Here is a 13,726-nt window from a genome sequence, read left to right on the forward strand (position 1 = left end):
TCAAACACAGCGTCCCATATGGACTTTCTTCTCCTCATCGCTTTTGCTCAACAACTTCTCGAGGGTGGCTTTTGGTCAACGGACAAAGCGTCCCTTCCGGATGCTCGTGGTATCGACAGCCGTTGGGAATTGATTCATTGGTAGTAGGCGAGCTGTCATGGCTATTGCGTGCGAGGAACGCGGTTGACAGATCCGAAAGAAAGGTGGCAGAGATGCTCTCACTGGACCCGTCCAGCTTCATCCAATCTTTGTGCCCATACAGGACATAGAGATCAACCAGGAGTCTCCTCAGAGGTGAGGTCACAGAAGTCTTGTCGAAGATGAGCGTGGGCAGAGTAAGATCAATCTTGCGTTGTATGATGATCGTCTCCACAAGGAAGTCGACGATTGCATTCTGAATCCGTAGTCTTGCAGTCTCTCACCAAGTATGTACGCTTGTCCAATGTTGTGAAAAGCTGTTTCGTCTCCCTCGCGTCCGTCGAGCTTCAAGTCTTTCGTTCGAATTAGACCTGAATAGACCCACTCTGCGTAGATCCTGAATGCAACAACGGATGCTTCCAATTCGGTCACTCGAGTCATTGCGTGCTCGCACTGTACGATGGGAGACCCAGGAGATTCGACATCTCGAGCAAACAGGACTTTGAAGAAGAGGCTGCAGTGTTCAAGAATGTTTTTGTGGATGCCAAAAACTGCGGGATTATGATCCTTCCAAGGGACGCGAATTGTGGCGAGAGGGAGCAATGGCCTAAACGCGGTTAGACAGAATTATCACTTTGAGATGATGGCTACCTACTCGACAAGGTCGACATCACGGCTTGTGAATTCTTTTCGGCCATTGAAAGCTGTTTTAAGACATCTGAGAGCACTTGCGGTAAACATTCCAAACTTCCCAGTGGCCATGGGCGGAGGTGGTGACTCCATGTCTTCGAGGCGCCGTTCTTCAAAAGAGATGTGCCTGTAACCAGGCAGAAAGGGAAAGGATTGGTGAGCCGATGTGTTGTCTTCAGGAAGTTGGTAAGGCAGAAAACCAAAGACTGGCCGGTGCTCTAACTTGATGGGAACATCTGCAGGCGCAGACATGATGCAGTCTCGAGGAGTGGGATCTTTTTGACCAGTGATGTGCGTGGCTAAACGAAAGAAGAAAGATTGTTGTCCAGTTTCTGAGTTAGCGTGTTGAAGTGAAGCACACAAAGTGAAAGTCCAAGTGTTGTGGGAGGTCGCAATTAACGCAGGAAGATGTTTGAAAGTGTTGTCTTGTTCCGCAACTGCTTTTGTAAATCAGTCCAGAGTATGACCTTCCCATGCGCAAAGACGCCTCACGCAGACAGCTATAGAAATGCACAGTCATTCCAGCAGATAGAAAGCATCCACTGAGAGTCGTAGGATCATCAGCTCACTATGGACTTTGCTAATGTCTATAAAGAACTGTGCATTTTGATAGGTTCCTTATAACGTTAGTAAGGGTGATCTTATCGTTGATGTTCTGGACCCATCAAGGCAACTAAGAGTACCAGACTAAAGTGTGACCGCGGACGAGATCGCCGTTCTGGCCGGGAACTCGATCGCCTCCGGCGTAGTTAAATTTCCCTTGGGTAGACTCGGTGGCATCCCACTTCATGCTGCTCTTAGGAGTGACCTGACCAAAGTCGGCCGCCTGTGTGTTGTCGTAAGAGCGTGGTGCAAGTGAGAGGATTCAGCACGAACATCGAGAATGTCGGCCTGCAGAAGAGAAACAAAAGTGGTATTAAACCTTGATACAAACACGCAAACCAACCCATTGTACGCCACCATCGCCACTACGATAGAGCAGTCCATTATGTACAGTCTTCAACGCCTATTCTCCGTTTCCTCATTAACCCAGCCAACGCCTTGTCGTGATGCACAATGCTCAAAGCTCTCTCGGACTCGGGCTTGCAGCGCCTTGCCCCTCACCCTTGCTCAGAATGGCGAATCTCAGAATGACTTCTGAGCATGTGACCAGAATTGATATTACAATCAAGACAATAACAATCCATGTGATTTTGGTCATCTTCGTATCGGCAATGGCGTCAGAGAGGATCTCGGCTAGATCTAAAAAGACTTTGCATCGTTCGTTCAGGACTTGAATGCGTGGTTTGATCTCGAGGTACTCGCGGACGGCGGCGTAGAGGGGTAACAACGTGGGTTCGCTGTCCCAGAAGAAGTTCGGCGTGTCGAGCATATTCGAGCTGAGGTTGACGTCGACACGACCTTGGAAGAGTTTGCCGACAAGACTGACAACCTGACTTCGACTCATACCGAGCTGTCCTTCGAGAGCTAGTTTGCGAGGGACGTATTGGGCCTCTGACATGGTGCGTTGCATTCGTTCTTCGAAGTAGCTGAGCTTGGTTGATTGTGAGATGGCATGGCTCATGGCCAACTTGATCATATGATCGTTTGTACGTAGTGTGATCATATCGTTGAATATGCGCGGCTTGTCAATCTCATCGTTGTATTCGAAGTGGAAGTCTTCAGTCTCAAAGTCGGCTTCGCTGAGTGGGCGTGACACCAGGCCCAAGGTGTTAGTTAAGGTAGGTGTAGAAGTACTGCTAAGCTTTGTAGGGATGTTCGAGGAGCTGCTGAAAGTCAAGTCGGCCAGAATATCCTTCTCTTGATGGGCAGTAAAATTCCAAAAGACGGCAACACCGTAGCTGAAGACATAGAGTTCGGCGACAGATAAAGCATCAGCAATAGTGCCGTGTCCTCCACTTGAGAGATCGCTCGAGTGGCTGTGACGGCGGAAGTTTGGTTCTTCATGGTCGCGGGCATTACCGTGGACCGTGTACTCATCGCTCTCCTCCATCCAGCCTTCTCGGTGATCGCGGCGCTCGTTGGCTTCAATCTGCTCGTCCAGGATGCTTCTACCTCCAGGGTTCTTCAAGACAGGACTACTGCGGATGCGGTAGCCATCGCTACCACCGAGAAGAGGAAGCTGGTATACAGCATACAGACAATCGTCGTAGAGTTTCGTGCGGGCGCCGTGTTGTTCTCGTACAAAGTCTGCTGTGGCACGTAGACGGTAGCTCTGAGCAGTGCAGTAAGCCGTCACTCTGGCCAGTTTGTCTGCGCGACTTGCTTTTGACAGGCGCTCGGCATAACTCTTGTCACCGTTCCTGGGAGATTTTCGGCGGCGGATCTGTTCATCTGAGGGTGGGGCATCATCTTCGTCTTCGTCCTCCTCTGATGGAGTCTTTTCGCTGGTCTCGGGCAGCAGAACGAGCTTCTCGCTGACTTTGGAGCTTCGGGCTGGGATGTGAGGGCCTCCGACGGGAATGGCGAGAGAGCGACCTGCTAACTTCGGCTCCAGAGGATGTCGGCCGCTGGGAGTGCGCGTATGTTGTGCGGGTCTGAAGCCGCCAGGAGGACCACGTCTTTGGGCGGAGGGAATGTCCGAGGAGAACTGCAAAACGTTGTCGACAGATATGAGTTTGGTCGTGGCAGTACGAGGTAGAGGAGCCGGTCGCTGAGGCTGCTGTTCGCGCGCGTCCGTGACCTGACGAGACATGATTAGTGGGTGGCATTTGACGAAACGAGGGAGATGCAACACACCAGCACGGTCGGACCTCGCTTCTTCACTGGAGCAGCCATTGTTTGGTTTTGCTAGAATGAATGCTGGTCGAGGGTACAAGGAACGAACCTTGCAACAATAATCTCGTTTTGGCTTGCCAAGTGCTCGTCGTCCATTTGCTGCTTCCCCACACACGTCACCGCCCATGTCCTTGCACATGCGTCCGCCTGCTTGATACCAAGTCTTTCACGGCCATATCTCTGTTCCAAACAACAAGGCATCCCAAAACAATATCCCAGCAACAAGCACACCGCAAATTGATTATGCTGGCTCCTAACAAAAAGACAAAAGGATGTGCTCTCCATCAGGGAATCGAACCCTGGTCTCCCGCGCTTGACGAGATTTTACTCTTGACAAGCGGAAATCATGACCACTAGACCAATGAAGATGAGCCAGCTGTGCTGGTATTGGTTGATGGAAGCAATTTTTGTCAGACTAAAATATATACAGTATACCAAAACAAGCGTGCACATCGATGGAGTCAACATACCATGTTGCAGTGTCGTCTCAACTAGGTTGAGTCAAGTCCTGAAAGGACGATCATAATAAATGCTCATGTTCACAGACAGAGCTGGGTGCATACGAGATGAGAGTTGTGAGAACATGAATTTAAAATTTGTATCTATATTGTACATCTACAACGATTTACCTGGCTATGCAATATTAAATGCTAAAATCAACTTTTGGACAGAAGTGAAACACCATACGAGTAGTCCTCGCTTACAGATACAGAGAGAGTAACCATAATGTCTGAGTATTGAAGCTACTAGTGGCTAGCTTTGATGAGATCGGCGGCTCTCTCAGCAAGAGCATAAAGCGTAGATGCCAAATGACCAGAAACCTGGAAGGGGATCACAGAGGCATCAACCACGCGAACGTTGGCAGTTCCGTAGACGAGATGGTTGTCATCGACTACACCACCCAGCTCCTTGGACATCATGGCAGCAGTTGAGATGTAGTGGTAGTTGGATCTATAGGCCGACCTGAGCCAGGAATCCCAGGCCTCATCAGTAGCGTTGAGAGGTACCACGTCAAAGCTAGGAGTGGTCTCGGATGTGAGGATGTTACTCATTGGAGCGGTCATGGCAATCTTCCTGGCGGTTCTGGCAGTGGCGATCTGCTGCTTGATATCATAATCGAGCATGAAGAAGTTGGGGTTGATGGCAGCAGGGGCAGATGAGTTGGCAGATTTGATGTGGATGTTGCCACGAGAGAAGGGCATAAGACCCCAGTACTCGATCAGACCGCTGCTAGCAGAGGGTGGGTTGACGATAATCTCGGAGATAACCACCTCGTCTTCGAAGATGAGCTCGTGTTGGATCTTGAAAAGCTTCAGAAGAGTCTCGCGGTCGGTAATACCACCAGAAGCGTCAGCGGTGCGGTTCGCATACTGCTCGAGAGATGCCTTGATGGTCTTGCTGAATGCTGCAGTGTTGTTTCCCCAAACGTCGGTAGCGTTGAAGTAGCCGATGAAACCACCAGCGCCAGTGAAGTTGGTATTGGCATTGTAGTTCGTATCGACAGTGGTTTGGTCTTGGAGGTTCTCGCCGACAAAAGGAGAGTTGACTTTGACCTCAATACCAAGGTTCTCAAGCACGCTGGGATTGCCGATACCGGACAGCTCGAGCAACAATGGCGATCTCAGAGATCCAGCAGACAAGACGACTTCCCTGGTGGCCAAGAGAGTCTGCTCAGCACCTGACTTGTCGGTAAAGACAACACCATTTGCGAAGGGGATAGAAGAGTTGTCGTCAGACCACGTCAGACGTTGAGCGAACGAGTTGAGGAAGATATCAAGGTTAGGTCTCGTGGCGAAAGGATAGTAGTAAGCACGAGCAGCATCCTCGCGCACATCCAAGGAGCGATCGAAGGTCTTGGGGAAAACGTTGTATCCGCGCATGGATCCACTATTGGCATCTCCGTTCCATGGCAGATCCATGGCCTTGAAAGTAGCATTCAGCGTGGACGAGAAGTTGTTGCCGACCATTTCAGTGGGCCAGCTGACAGAGAGTGGACCTTCTGTGCCGTGGAATTCAGGCGAGTAGGATGCACCCATGGAAACCTGAGCTCCAGTGGGGTACTCAAAGTATTCGCTCTTCTTGTAGTATGGCATCAATGAGTCCCAGGAGACATTGTTGCCGACCTTCTTCCAGCTGTCGATTTGACTGCTCTCAGCGCGCATGTAAGTCATACCTTGAAGTCAAATCATGTCAGTCCTTGTTCATCCACAACTGGGATTGAAGTATAAAGGGGTGTCTGTTGCTTACCATTGATCGTACTGGTGCCTCCCAAAGCTTTGCCGGCCCTCAGGATTTGAGTCTTGTTTCCGGCGTAGACTTGAGCTTCGCTTTCATATGCCCAGTCGATTTGTGTGCCAAAGGCCTTGCCATATCCTGTAGCGCTGGTGACATTCGTGTTGTTGAAGACCTGATCGCCGGCCTCAATGACAGCGACAGAAATGGTAGGGTCCTCGCTTAAGCGGTTGGCAATGACAAGGCCACTGGTTCCTCCGCCGACGATAACGTAGTCATAGCGAGATCGTGATACGGGAAGAGTATTGGGGATGGCAAAAGCAGTGGACACAAGAGCGAGGGTGGTGAGTTGGCCCAACATGCTTGCAGGATGTTTTGGAAGCACTGGACGACAATGAAATAGAATGCAATGGAATGGAAGGAGCTACTGAGAGACAGCGAGGAAGCCGACTTATACTTGTTCAGGGCTTTCGAGCAAGAGCTCTTGTTTACAGTGATTACCTTAGGCACATCGAGCAACAGCCAGTTGATCGCACTGGCCTTACCTTGATTTCTGTACAATGTTCTGTAGAGAAGGTGCTGGGTTTGTCACTTTGACAAGGTTGACCAAGATTTCGGACCGCTTTCGATCCGTGCGGCAATGTCAAATCGGCCCGTCCCCTGGCAGCTGTTGTTAACACCACTTTTTCTTATTTTCGATGACGACCTTAGTTGTATTTAGCTGTTCTTATGTGCTTATTCTAAGGATATAGTGGCCTTAAAGGTTAGGGCTGATTGATAACTAAAGATCGAAGTTTAAGTAAGTTCCATATGCTTGTTGATAGCATATCGGATCTCCGTCGACACTGTCCCGTCTCTGGAAAATACTGTGCATCTTTAGAGCTACACACGCTGCATACTCCTTTACTCCCACTCCGAGCCACCAAGCATGTCCTTGACACCAGAGCAGATTAGAAGCAGGAACCGATGTTCATACCTGGCGTATCGTGTATGTCAGGTTTACCACACAAGACCACATTGTTCAAGATTGTTTATCCACACCCGCTTGCATCCGGAATTTGAGTTTCCACGAAGGCACGCAATGAGAAAGCGAATAGAATCAATGGACAACAAGCTCTATGTAACATGTACCACAGCTTGAGATAATCAAAGAAAGACGAGGTCTCACTCCATAACGTGAGAAGGAGAGCATGCGGCTGAACGTCGGGGAAGCCGAGCAAAACTGGAGGTGGAGATAGGCAATTCCGGTGGGAGACGTGTTCTGCATGAGATCAATCAATCAGCCAGTCGGCCAGTCAATTTTCAATTTATTGAAAGTCGCTGCTGTGACACACTGAACTCCCTCAATGATAACGGTCTGGAGCTTTGGAAGCGCGTGGGGATCGGGTTGATGCGGCGGTCATGGGGCTGGGATCCGAGTCGACCTGCTTCTCCTTGTGTTTCTGATGTTGGAGCCATTGCCGACGACAGGGGGAAGGTCAGTTCGTTCTACCGACTCGGCTTGAGTATTTCCGACTCCAGCTTGGGCGACGGCAGCAGCGATCTCCTCTTCTCTCTCTGCACCAATAACGGCATCCTCTCCAGCTTGGGTAGTGATAGCAGCAGTAGCGTCTTGCTCTCCATCAGCAGCAAAAACAGTCTTGCCCTCGTCGGCACCGGCAGCAGTATCCTCTTCCTCTCTCTCGGCAGCGGCAGCAGCGTCCTCTTCCTCGCTAGATGCAATGATCTCTTCCTCTTCTTCCTCGCTAGTAGTAGGTGCCTCCTCTTCTTGTTCCTCTGCTAGCTCGGCTGCGTACTCTTCTTCGGCCTCGGCGGCTTCGATGTTGTTCCGGAAGCGTTGGGTTTGCTTCCAGTCTTTGGGTCTGAAGGCTTTAAAGTAGTCGGCGAGTTGATCGAGATTGTTGCGCAAGTCGCTTCGCACTTGGCCGGCGCCTGGGAAGCTGCTGACAGGGTTGTAAAGGCACCAGGAGTTGTATGTGTTTTCGGCGTGGAAGCGCATGTCCTCTGCTTCGTGCCAGTCGTCTAGGCAGGATGCTAGAAGGATGCGGTAACGTAGGCGAGGGTGGAGTGGGGCGTTGTCTCGACACACAGTTCTCGTGTGTGCGATGCACTCTTGGAACTTTTCTGCTCGGTATAGGTCGATGGCTCTATCCAGTTCAGCAGGCCACTTTGCGGTGACGCTCGCGGTGCCGTTGATCTGTGGGTCGCTCATGTCTGAAGTTGGATATGTGCTATCGTTGGTGTCGGTCACTAAGGTAGGTTGTATAGCTTCCTATGTTCCAGCGTGCCGGCTGCGTTTGCGCGTACAACTACTACCTTTGGATTTCCCGGACGCGCCCCGAAACACGCACCAAAGGAATCGTAAATTCGCCTTCGCGTGTTGCGGCCCTTATTGCCTCCTGGAACCACCATGTACGCTTCCCTCGCTCATTGGCACAAGAAGTCATACTGCTTCATATCCATCCACGCTTCCGCGCATCTGCACCTCCGCGCATCCACGCATCCCTCCTCTGCATATCGTTTTTTCCGCATCGCATCCATGAGCACTGCTGGCGGATCGACCAGAAGGTCCTCTTTGACACTGGAGCAGACTTGAAGCAGGACTTCGCTTCCGAGATACATAGTATCAGATTCACAACACAACATCACAAGAACCGACATGGACAAGAAGCATATGTTCCACGAGAACCCACACACTTGTCAATAACGTCGCTATCTCATCCTCAAATTGATCCTAAATAGAATCCAACATCCACATCAAACCCATCATCCAGAATCGAAGTAAAAACGCTCAACCATCAATATCCAAGAGTCAACGCTTACTTGAGGGCGTTGACAATGGCAGTGTAAGCAGCCTTCTTCTGGAAGCTGCCATCGAAGAGCAAAGGACTGTCACTCTTCCTCCAAGACTGGCTGTCGGAAACACCCCACTCTGTGATACCAACACAGTTCTTGGTGTTGACGCAAGCATTGACAACCTTAACGTAGCTAGTAGGATCGGAACCGGCAAGATCAAGCTCGGTCATGGCACACTCAGGGGCAGCGGCGCAGACGGCCTTGAAGGCAGCGGGCACGTTGTCGGGGTTGTTGAAGGAGCCACTCTTGCCGAGATGGGTCTGGGAACCGACACCGTCGATGGGGATGCCGGCGGCGATCCACTTCTTGACGTGGGAGATGAAACCGGTGGTCTTTGCGTAGGTGGCAGAGTCGAGGTTGTAGTCGTTGATGTAGAGCTTGGCGTTGGGGTCGGCGGCGCGAGCAGTCTCGAAGGCGATGCGGATGTAGTCCTCACCGAGAACCTTGTAGAAGACGTTGTTGCGGAGAGTGCCATCCTCGTTGAAGGCCTCGTTGACGACGTCCCAGGCGTAGATCTTGCCCTTGAAGTGGGTCATGACCTGAGTGATGTGGTTCTTCATGACGTTGGTGAGAGTGGTCTTGTCGTTGATGTTCTGGACCCATTGGGGCAGCTGAGAGTACCAGACCAGAGTGTGACCGCGGACGAGATCACCGTTCTGACTAGCGAAGTTCACGAGGTAATCGCCTCCTGCGAAGTTGAATTTGCCCTGGGTAGACTCGGTGGCATCCCACTTCATGCTGTTCTCAGGAGTAACCTGACCAAAGTCGGCCTTGACAATGGCGGCAGTCTGGGCGTTACTGAGGGTGCCCTGGTCAGCGGCAGTACCGAAGTACTTCTTGCCCTTGGCCTGGAAGAGCTTGTTCAAGCTGTCAGAGGGCTGGGCAGAGCTGGCCTTGTTGCTGGTTGAGACGGGGGCTTTGGCGGAAGCAGCGGTGGTCTGGACAGCGCTGGCAGCAGCGGAGGTCACAACGGGAGCGGAAGAACCAGCTCCGGGAATGCACTGGGAGTAGTAGGGGTTGGACTCGGCACAGTGGTAGCCGGTGACACAGGTGGAAGATCCGGTGAAGCCTTGGCCGCCGCACTGGGCGTAGGCATCGGCTCTCTTGATGTGAGCAGGGCCAGCAGAGGCCAGGGATGCCGCAAGGACGATGGAAGAGAGAGTAGCGGTAGAGATATACATCTTGTAGTGTGGTCGGAAGAAGAAGAAGAAAGGTCTTAGCGAATGACTTTGTTGCTGGTAGCAATCAAGGATAAAGAACTTGTCGATAAAAACGAGACTGCCAGAGCCTGCTGTAGAGTAGAGAAAGTGTGGATTGAAGGTAATGGAGAAAAGAATCGATTCCATATGATAGACCTTACCGCTTATATATCCATACTCTTGCAATCTGAGCTTGCCTTCTGGACTTATCACCTCGCCTGCGAGATCCATTTCCAGTCGGATGCACTTACATTGAATGTGCCCATGCTGATTTCTGTAGCTGGACAAGCGATGTTTCGTTGCGAGAAGCGATGCCTTGGCATGTGGTTAAGTTGTTTGAGGTTGACAGAAAAGAGGATTAAAGAAGCGATTGGTCCGTGCCTCGGACGCCATTTCGTGAGATGAGACGTCGAACTTGAGCCTCGATGGGTGAACATCCTGACAACTGTGTGGACTTTTGCCATGCCTTGAGCATAATAGAGAACTCGTCCGGGCTCGCGCGAGATGTCGTTACTGGCAGCGGGAGTGCACATCTCCCGGAATGAACGTAGCGCCATCAATCGAACGCCTGGAGCATGCAGTATAGTAGACTACGGACGTACATGCCCTTGAAACGAGCAATATACTCTCGAGCCACCTTCACGAAGCATAAATCAAGCGATACCAAGCATTCGCACAACAAGCTTGAACAAAGTCACTTAGGCAAAAAGGGCGGATGAAAACAAGTGCGGAGTCGATGGAAGCAAGAAGCGAACAGCATATGCAATTATATTGTGGCTAAACCACCCAAACCTATTTTTCAAGATAGGTGGAAGAAACTCTATATCCAGAGTTGAGAACGTAAATGGGGTATCGATGGTAATGACATAAGAAAACGTGTCCACCCTGGTAATGTCCGCTGTACAAAGGAGAATAAAGGGATTAGAGGTAAGATGGTGGGACAGACATGTGGATACAGCCGTCAAGGAAGAAGTGAAAGGATCAAGTAAGTGCGTAAAGACTTGAAACGTGGTAGCGGGGATCATTCGTTCAAGCATTCCCACAGTTCCTCCTCGTTCAGTGTCTTGAGGACTGGTTCGCGAGGAAGTTGTGGCTCTGGCCCGAATCCGAAGATGGGCCCGGCTTGGTTGATGCCTGGTGGTCGTAGCTTACTAGCTGTCATGGACAAGCGCTTCTTGTCAACTCTGATGTGGTCCATCGGTGCAGACACGGTGACTGTAGGCGTCGGGGTAGATCCCCACTTGCCAAACACCCATCCGCCTACTCTTTGGCCAAGACCCTTTGGCGGCGTACTAAGAGCCTTGTGTTCAGCCGCCACTCCTTCCAATATACTGCGACTATTGCTTGACGTTCGTGACGTTAATGCAGGTCTAGCAGCATGCGCCAAGGAGAGGGTGGCTGTGACCGAGGCTTGTGATGAGAAAGATCTCGAACTCTGTGCTGTCAACAGCTGTGACGGACGAGATTGGAGGGTGTGAATATCCATGCCAGACACGGATATTAGCGATTCATGCGAAGCAGCCCGGCGATGCCGAGGGCGTGAGTAAATGCTCTCGTCCATGATTGTTGGCCTTGTATAAGTCGAGATCTCAGTGTCGTCAATGAACGAAGGCATATGAGCACGACCCTCGTCAGCTGATGGCACAGAAGGATCCAGATTATGCCCTTCGTCTTCTTCAGGAATTGCACCATGATCTCCTGCAAGTACTTGATCATCAGCCCATCCTTGGCCTTCAGAAGGAAAGCCGTAGGGCGATTGACCATAATCCTCAAGGCGATCTGAAGCGCCGTCACGAAAGGCCGGTTGTGGTAAGGCACGAAAATAGGACCCTGACGAGGACCTTTTGGATTGGTGGATGAAGTATGGCGAGGTCGGTGCCTCACTATCAGGCGTAGTTGGTCGAGACGAGTCTAGGAGAGAGTCGTCGCGGTCCCATATTGATGATGGCGGATAAATGGATTGAGGCGAACTGAGCATGGAGCTTCCGGTCATGTGAGACTGCATAGACCAACGATTAACGTTTCGATGGGGGATACTTGCGGCCGTTTGCGACAGAATGGCAACGGTCGATGAGGGGGTATACGGGCTTGCTGCAGATATTGATGAACGAGGTGTACGCGAGCCTGTGGAAGGAGTGAAAAGACCAGAAGCGAGTGAGACACGCTTCTTCTTGGGTCGGCGTAGCGTCACGCTTGGTTTCCTTGAGTGTTCGGCAGGGGCGTGGTAGTGGTGATGGACATGAACTTCCTGCTGCAGACTAGCCCGGTTGATTTCCTTTTCCAAGTTGGACGGACGTGTCGACGGTGTGGTTGGTTCGACGTCGGAAGCCATTTCTGTAGGTGTGTACTGGGCGAGCTGATCTCTCAGAACCTCGACCTGTTCGTTTGAGTTGTCGAGCATTTCACGCAGCTCGGCGATTCCAGCTTGCAGATTGACATTGTCCTGAAGGATATCCTTGACGAAGTGCGAGACGACGGTGCTACCATGCTTTGCTGTCTTGGCAGCTGCAGCACCCTTGAGTCGGCCAGCCGCAGTCTCCAGTTCCTTCTCGACCACTCGTTGCCTTTCCATGCGCCCAACAATCTCGACATGTCTTTCCTTGTCGTCTCTGGCTTCACGCTCGATCCTTTCTAGTTGGTTCTCCATGGCAGCCAGCTTCCTTTCTGCCTCCTGCCATCGCAGAGTCGCTGACTTTTCAGACTCTGTCTTGTAGGAGAGGGATGCGTGGAGAATGGCCTGTTCCTGTTCATATTCCTCGACTTCTCGTTCGAGTCTTTCGGTGCGGGCGGCAAGTGTGTTTAGTCGATGTAGTTCGGCTTGAGTTTGTTGTAGTGTTGCGGTGAGTGACTGAGTGTGGGCGTCCGACTCGACGGCAACATTGTTGAGGCCTTCGAGTTGATCAAGTAGGTTGCGATTCTCTTCGATCAGGGTAGAGTTGTTGACTTCGAGTTCCTTCTTTTCCTCGATCATACGGGTGATCTCAATATCCATACGAGCCTTTTGCTCCTCAGCCTCGGCCACGTAGGCTTCATGGCGGACTAAGAGTGCCTGTAATGACCAGGTCAGCGACATGGTGGCCGTGTTGACGTGATGCAATAGAGTTGGTGGATATGCCAAAACACAACAAGACAACAGGCATGCAGGGTGGGGAGGACCCGACGCAGGCTTGGTTATATCTCAGAGCATGTGTGTGTATTTTGGACTAATCGACGGTGTACGATGGCTTGAACTGCCATAGCAAAGGAGATTGAGTGGGGAAACGGTTTGCGCAAAGAGGTCCGAAGGAAGCGCTGGGTAGGGTAGGGTAGGGCGGGATCAGAAGGCAAGCAAGCAAACACAAAAATACAGCAAGAATTGGAGATTGCGAACTGCCTTACGCAGGCGCGACGCAGGAAACACTGACCTTGCCCAGCCGCCCGGCTTTGCGCAGATTCTCGTCCAATGAAGCAAAGGCGTCGTTGTTTTGCTGCTGGAATGCGCAGTCGTCGTTCCCACAGCAGCACATGGTTGGAATGCAAGGGAGAGAGTCGCTCGTGTCCTCGTGCTCGCGACATGTATCCTCAAACCGCTGATGGCCGTTGGCGTCCATGATGCGCAATCAAAGAGAGTCCAAGCCTAATATGCCCGCAACACCCAGTCATGAGATTTGGGCCCAACCCGTCGTGCATGCGCTGTCGCTGTTGTAAAAGTGTGCTGGTCGAGGGCTCCCGACGGAGCGCGTCTTCATTGTTTTGATGTCTCGATCACTCACGCAGGCTTCCATTCAAGTGAGATGATGGTGTGGGGGAGGGCGGCATCGTGCATTTGTAACCACTGCACGTCCACACGGCCC

At 51.4% G+C, this 13,726-nt stretch overlaps 6 protein-coding genes across 6 annotated transcripts; all 6 read right to left on the reverse strand.

The window, feature by feature from the left end:
- Nucleotides 1-34: 34 nt before the first annotated feature.
- Nucleotides 35-1,080, reverse strand: M436DRAFT_59732 (uncharacterized protein; the record flags this gene model as incomplete). Its single annotated transcript, XM_013576634.1, has 3 exons — nucleotides 35-407; nucleotides 524-745; nucleotides 794-1,080. The coding sequence occupies 3 exons, from the start codon at nucleotides 1,078-1,080 to the stop codon at nucleotides 35-37; spliced, it is 882 nt and encodes a 293-aa protein (XP_013432088.1).
- An 808-nt stretch (nucleotides 1,081-1,888) lies between these two features.
- M436DRAFT_36801 (DUF155-domain-containing protein) lies at nucleotides 1,889-3,612 on the reverse strand (the record flags this gene model as incomplete). The annotated part of the gene is made up of 2 exons (XM_013576468.1): nucleotides 1,889-3,511; nucleotides 3,568-3,612. Coding segments are annotated over 2 exons (1,668 nt in total), but the record flags the coding sequence as incomplete, so codon positions are not given.
- Nucleotides 3,613-4,352: 740 nt separating this feature from the next.
- M436DRAFT_36269 (glucose oxidase) lies at nucleotides 4,353-6,199 on the reverse strand (the record flags this gene model as incomplete). The annotated part of the gene is made up of 2 exons (XM_013576361.1): nucleotides 4,353-5,779; nucleotides 5,854-6,199. The coding sequence occupies 2 exons, from the start codon at nucleotides 6,197-6,199 to the stop codon at nucleotides 4,353-4,355; spliced, it is 1,773 nt and encodes a 590-aa protein (XP_013431815.1).
- Nucleotides 6,200-7,483: 1,284 nt separating this feature from the next.
- Nucleotides 7,484-7,996, reverse strand: M436DRAFT_17250 (uncharacterized protein; the record flags this gene model as incomplete). Its single annotated transcript, XM_013576052.1, has 1 exon — nucleotides 7,484-7,996. A coding segment is annotated over one exon (513 nt), but the record flags the coding sequence as incomplete, so codon positions are not given.
- A 661-nt stretch (nucleotides 7,997-8,657) lies between these two features.
- Nucleotides 8,658-9,875, reverse strand: M436DRAFT_34948 (glycoside hydrolase family 10 protein; the record flags this gene model as incomplete). Its single annotated transcript, XM_013576132.1, has 1 exon — nucleotides 8,658-9,875. One exon carries the CDS (start codon nucleotides 9,873-9,875, stop codon nucleotides 8,658-8,660), a length of 1,218 nt encoding a protein of 405 aa, XP_013431586.1.
- Nucleotides 9,876-10,935: 1,060 nt separating this feature from the next.
- On the reverse strand, nucleotides 10,936-13,402 carry M436DRAFT_13935 (uncharacterized protein; the record flags this gene model as incomplete). The annotated part of the gene is made up of 4 exons (XM_013576037.1): nucleotides 10,936-11,185; nucleotides 11,252-11,481; nucleotides 12,055-12,942; nucleotides 13,298-13,402. Coding segments are annotated over 4 exons (1,473 nt in total), but the record flags the coding sequence as incomplete, so codon positions are not given.
- Between the last annotated feature and the right edge of the window lie 324 nt (nucleotides 13,403-13,726).

Source organism: Aureobasidium namibiae, assembly GCF_000721765.1.
Source record: "Aureobasidium namibiae CBS 147.97 unplaced genomic scaffold scaffold_1, whole genome shotgun sequence".
In the NCBI taxonomy this organism is placed as follows: Eukaryota; Fungi; Ascomycota; class Dothideomycetes; order Dothideales; family Saccotheciaceae; genus Aureobasidium; species Aureobasidium namibiae.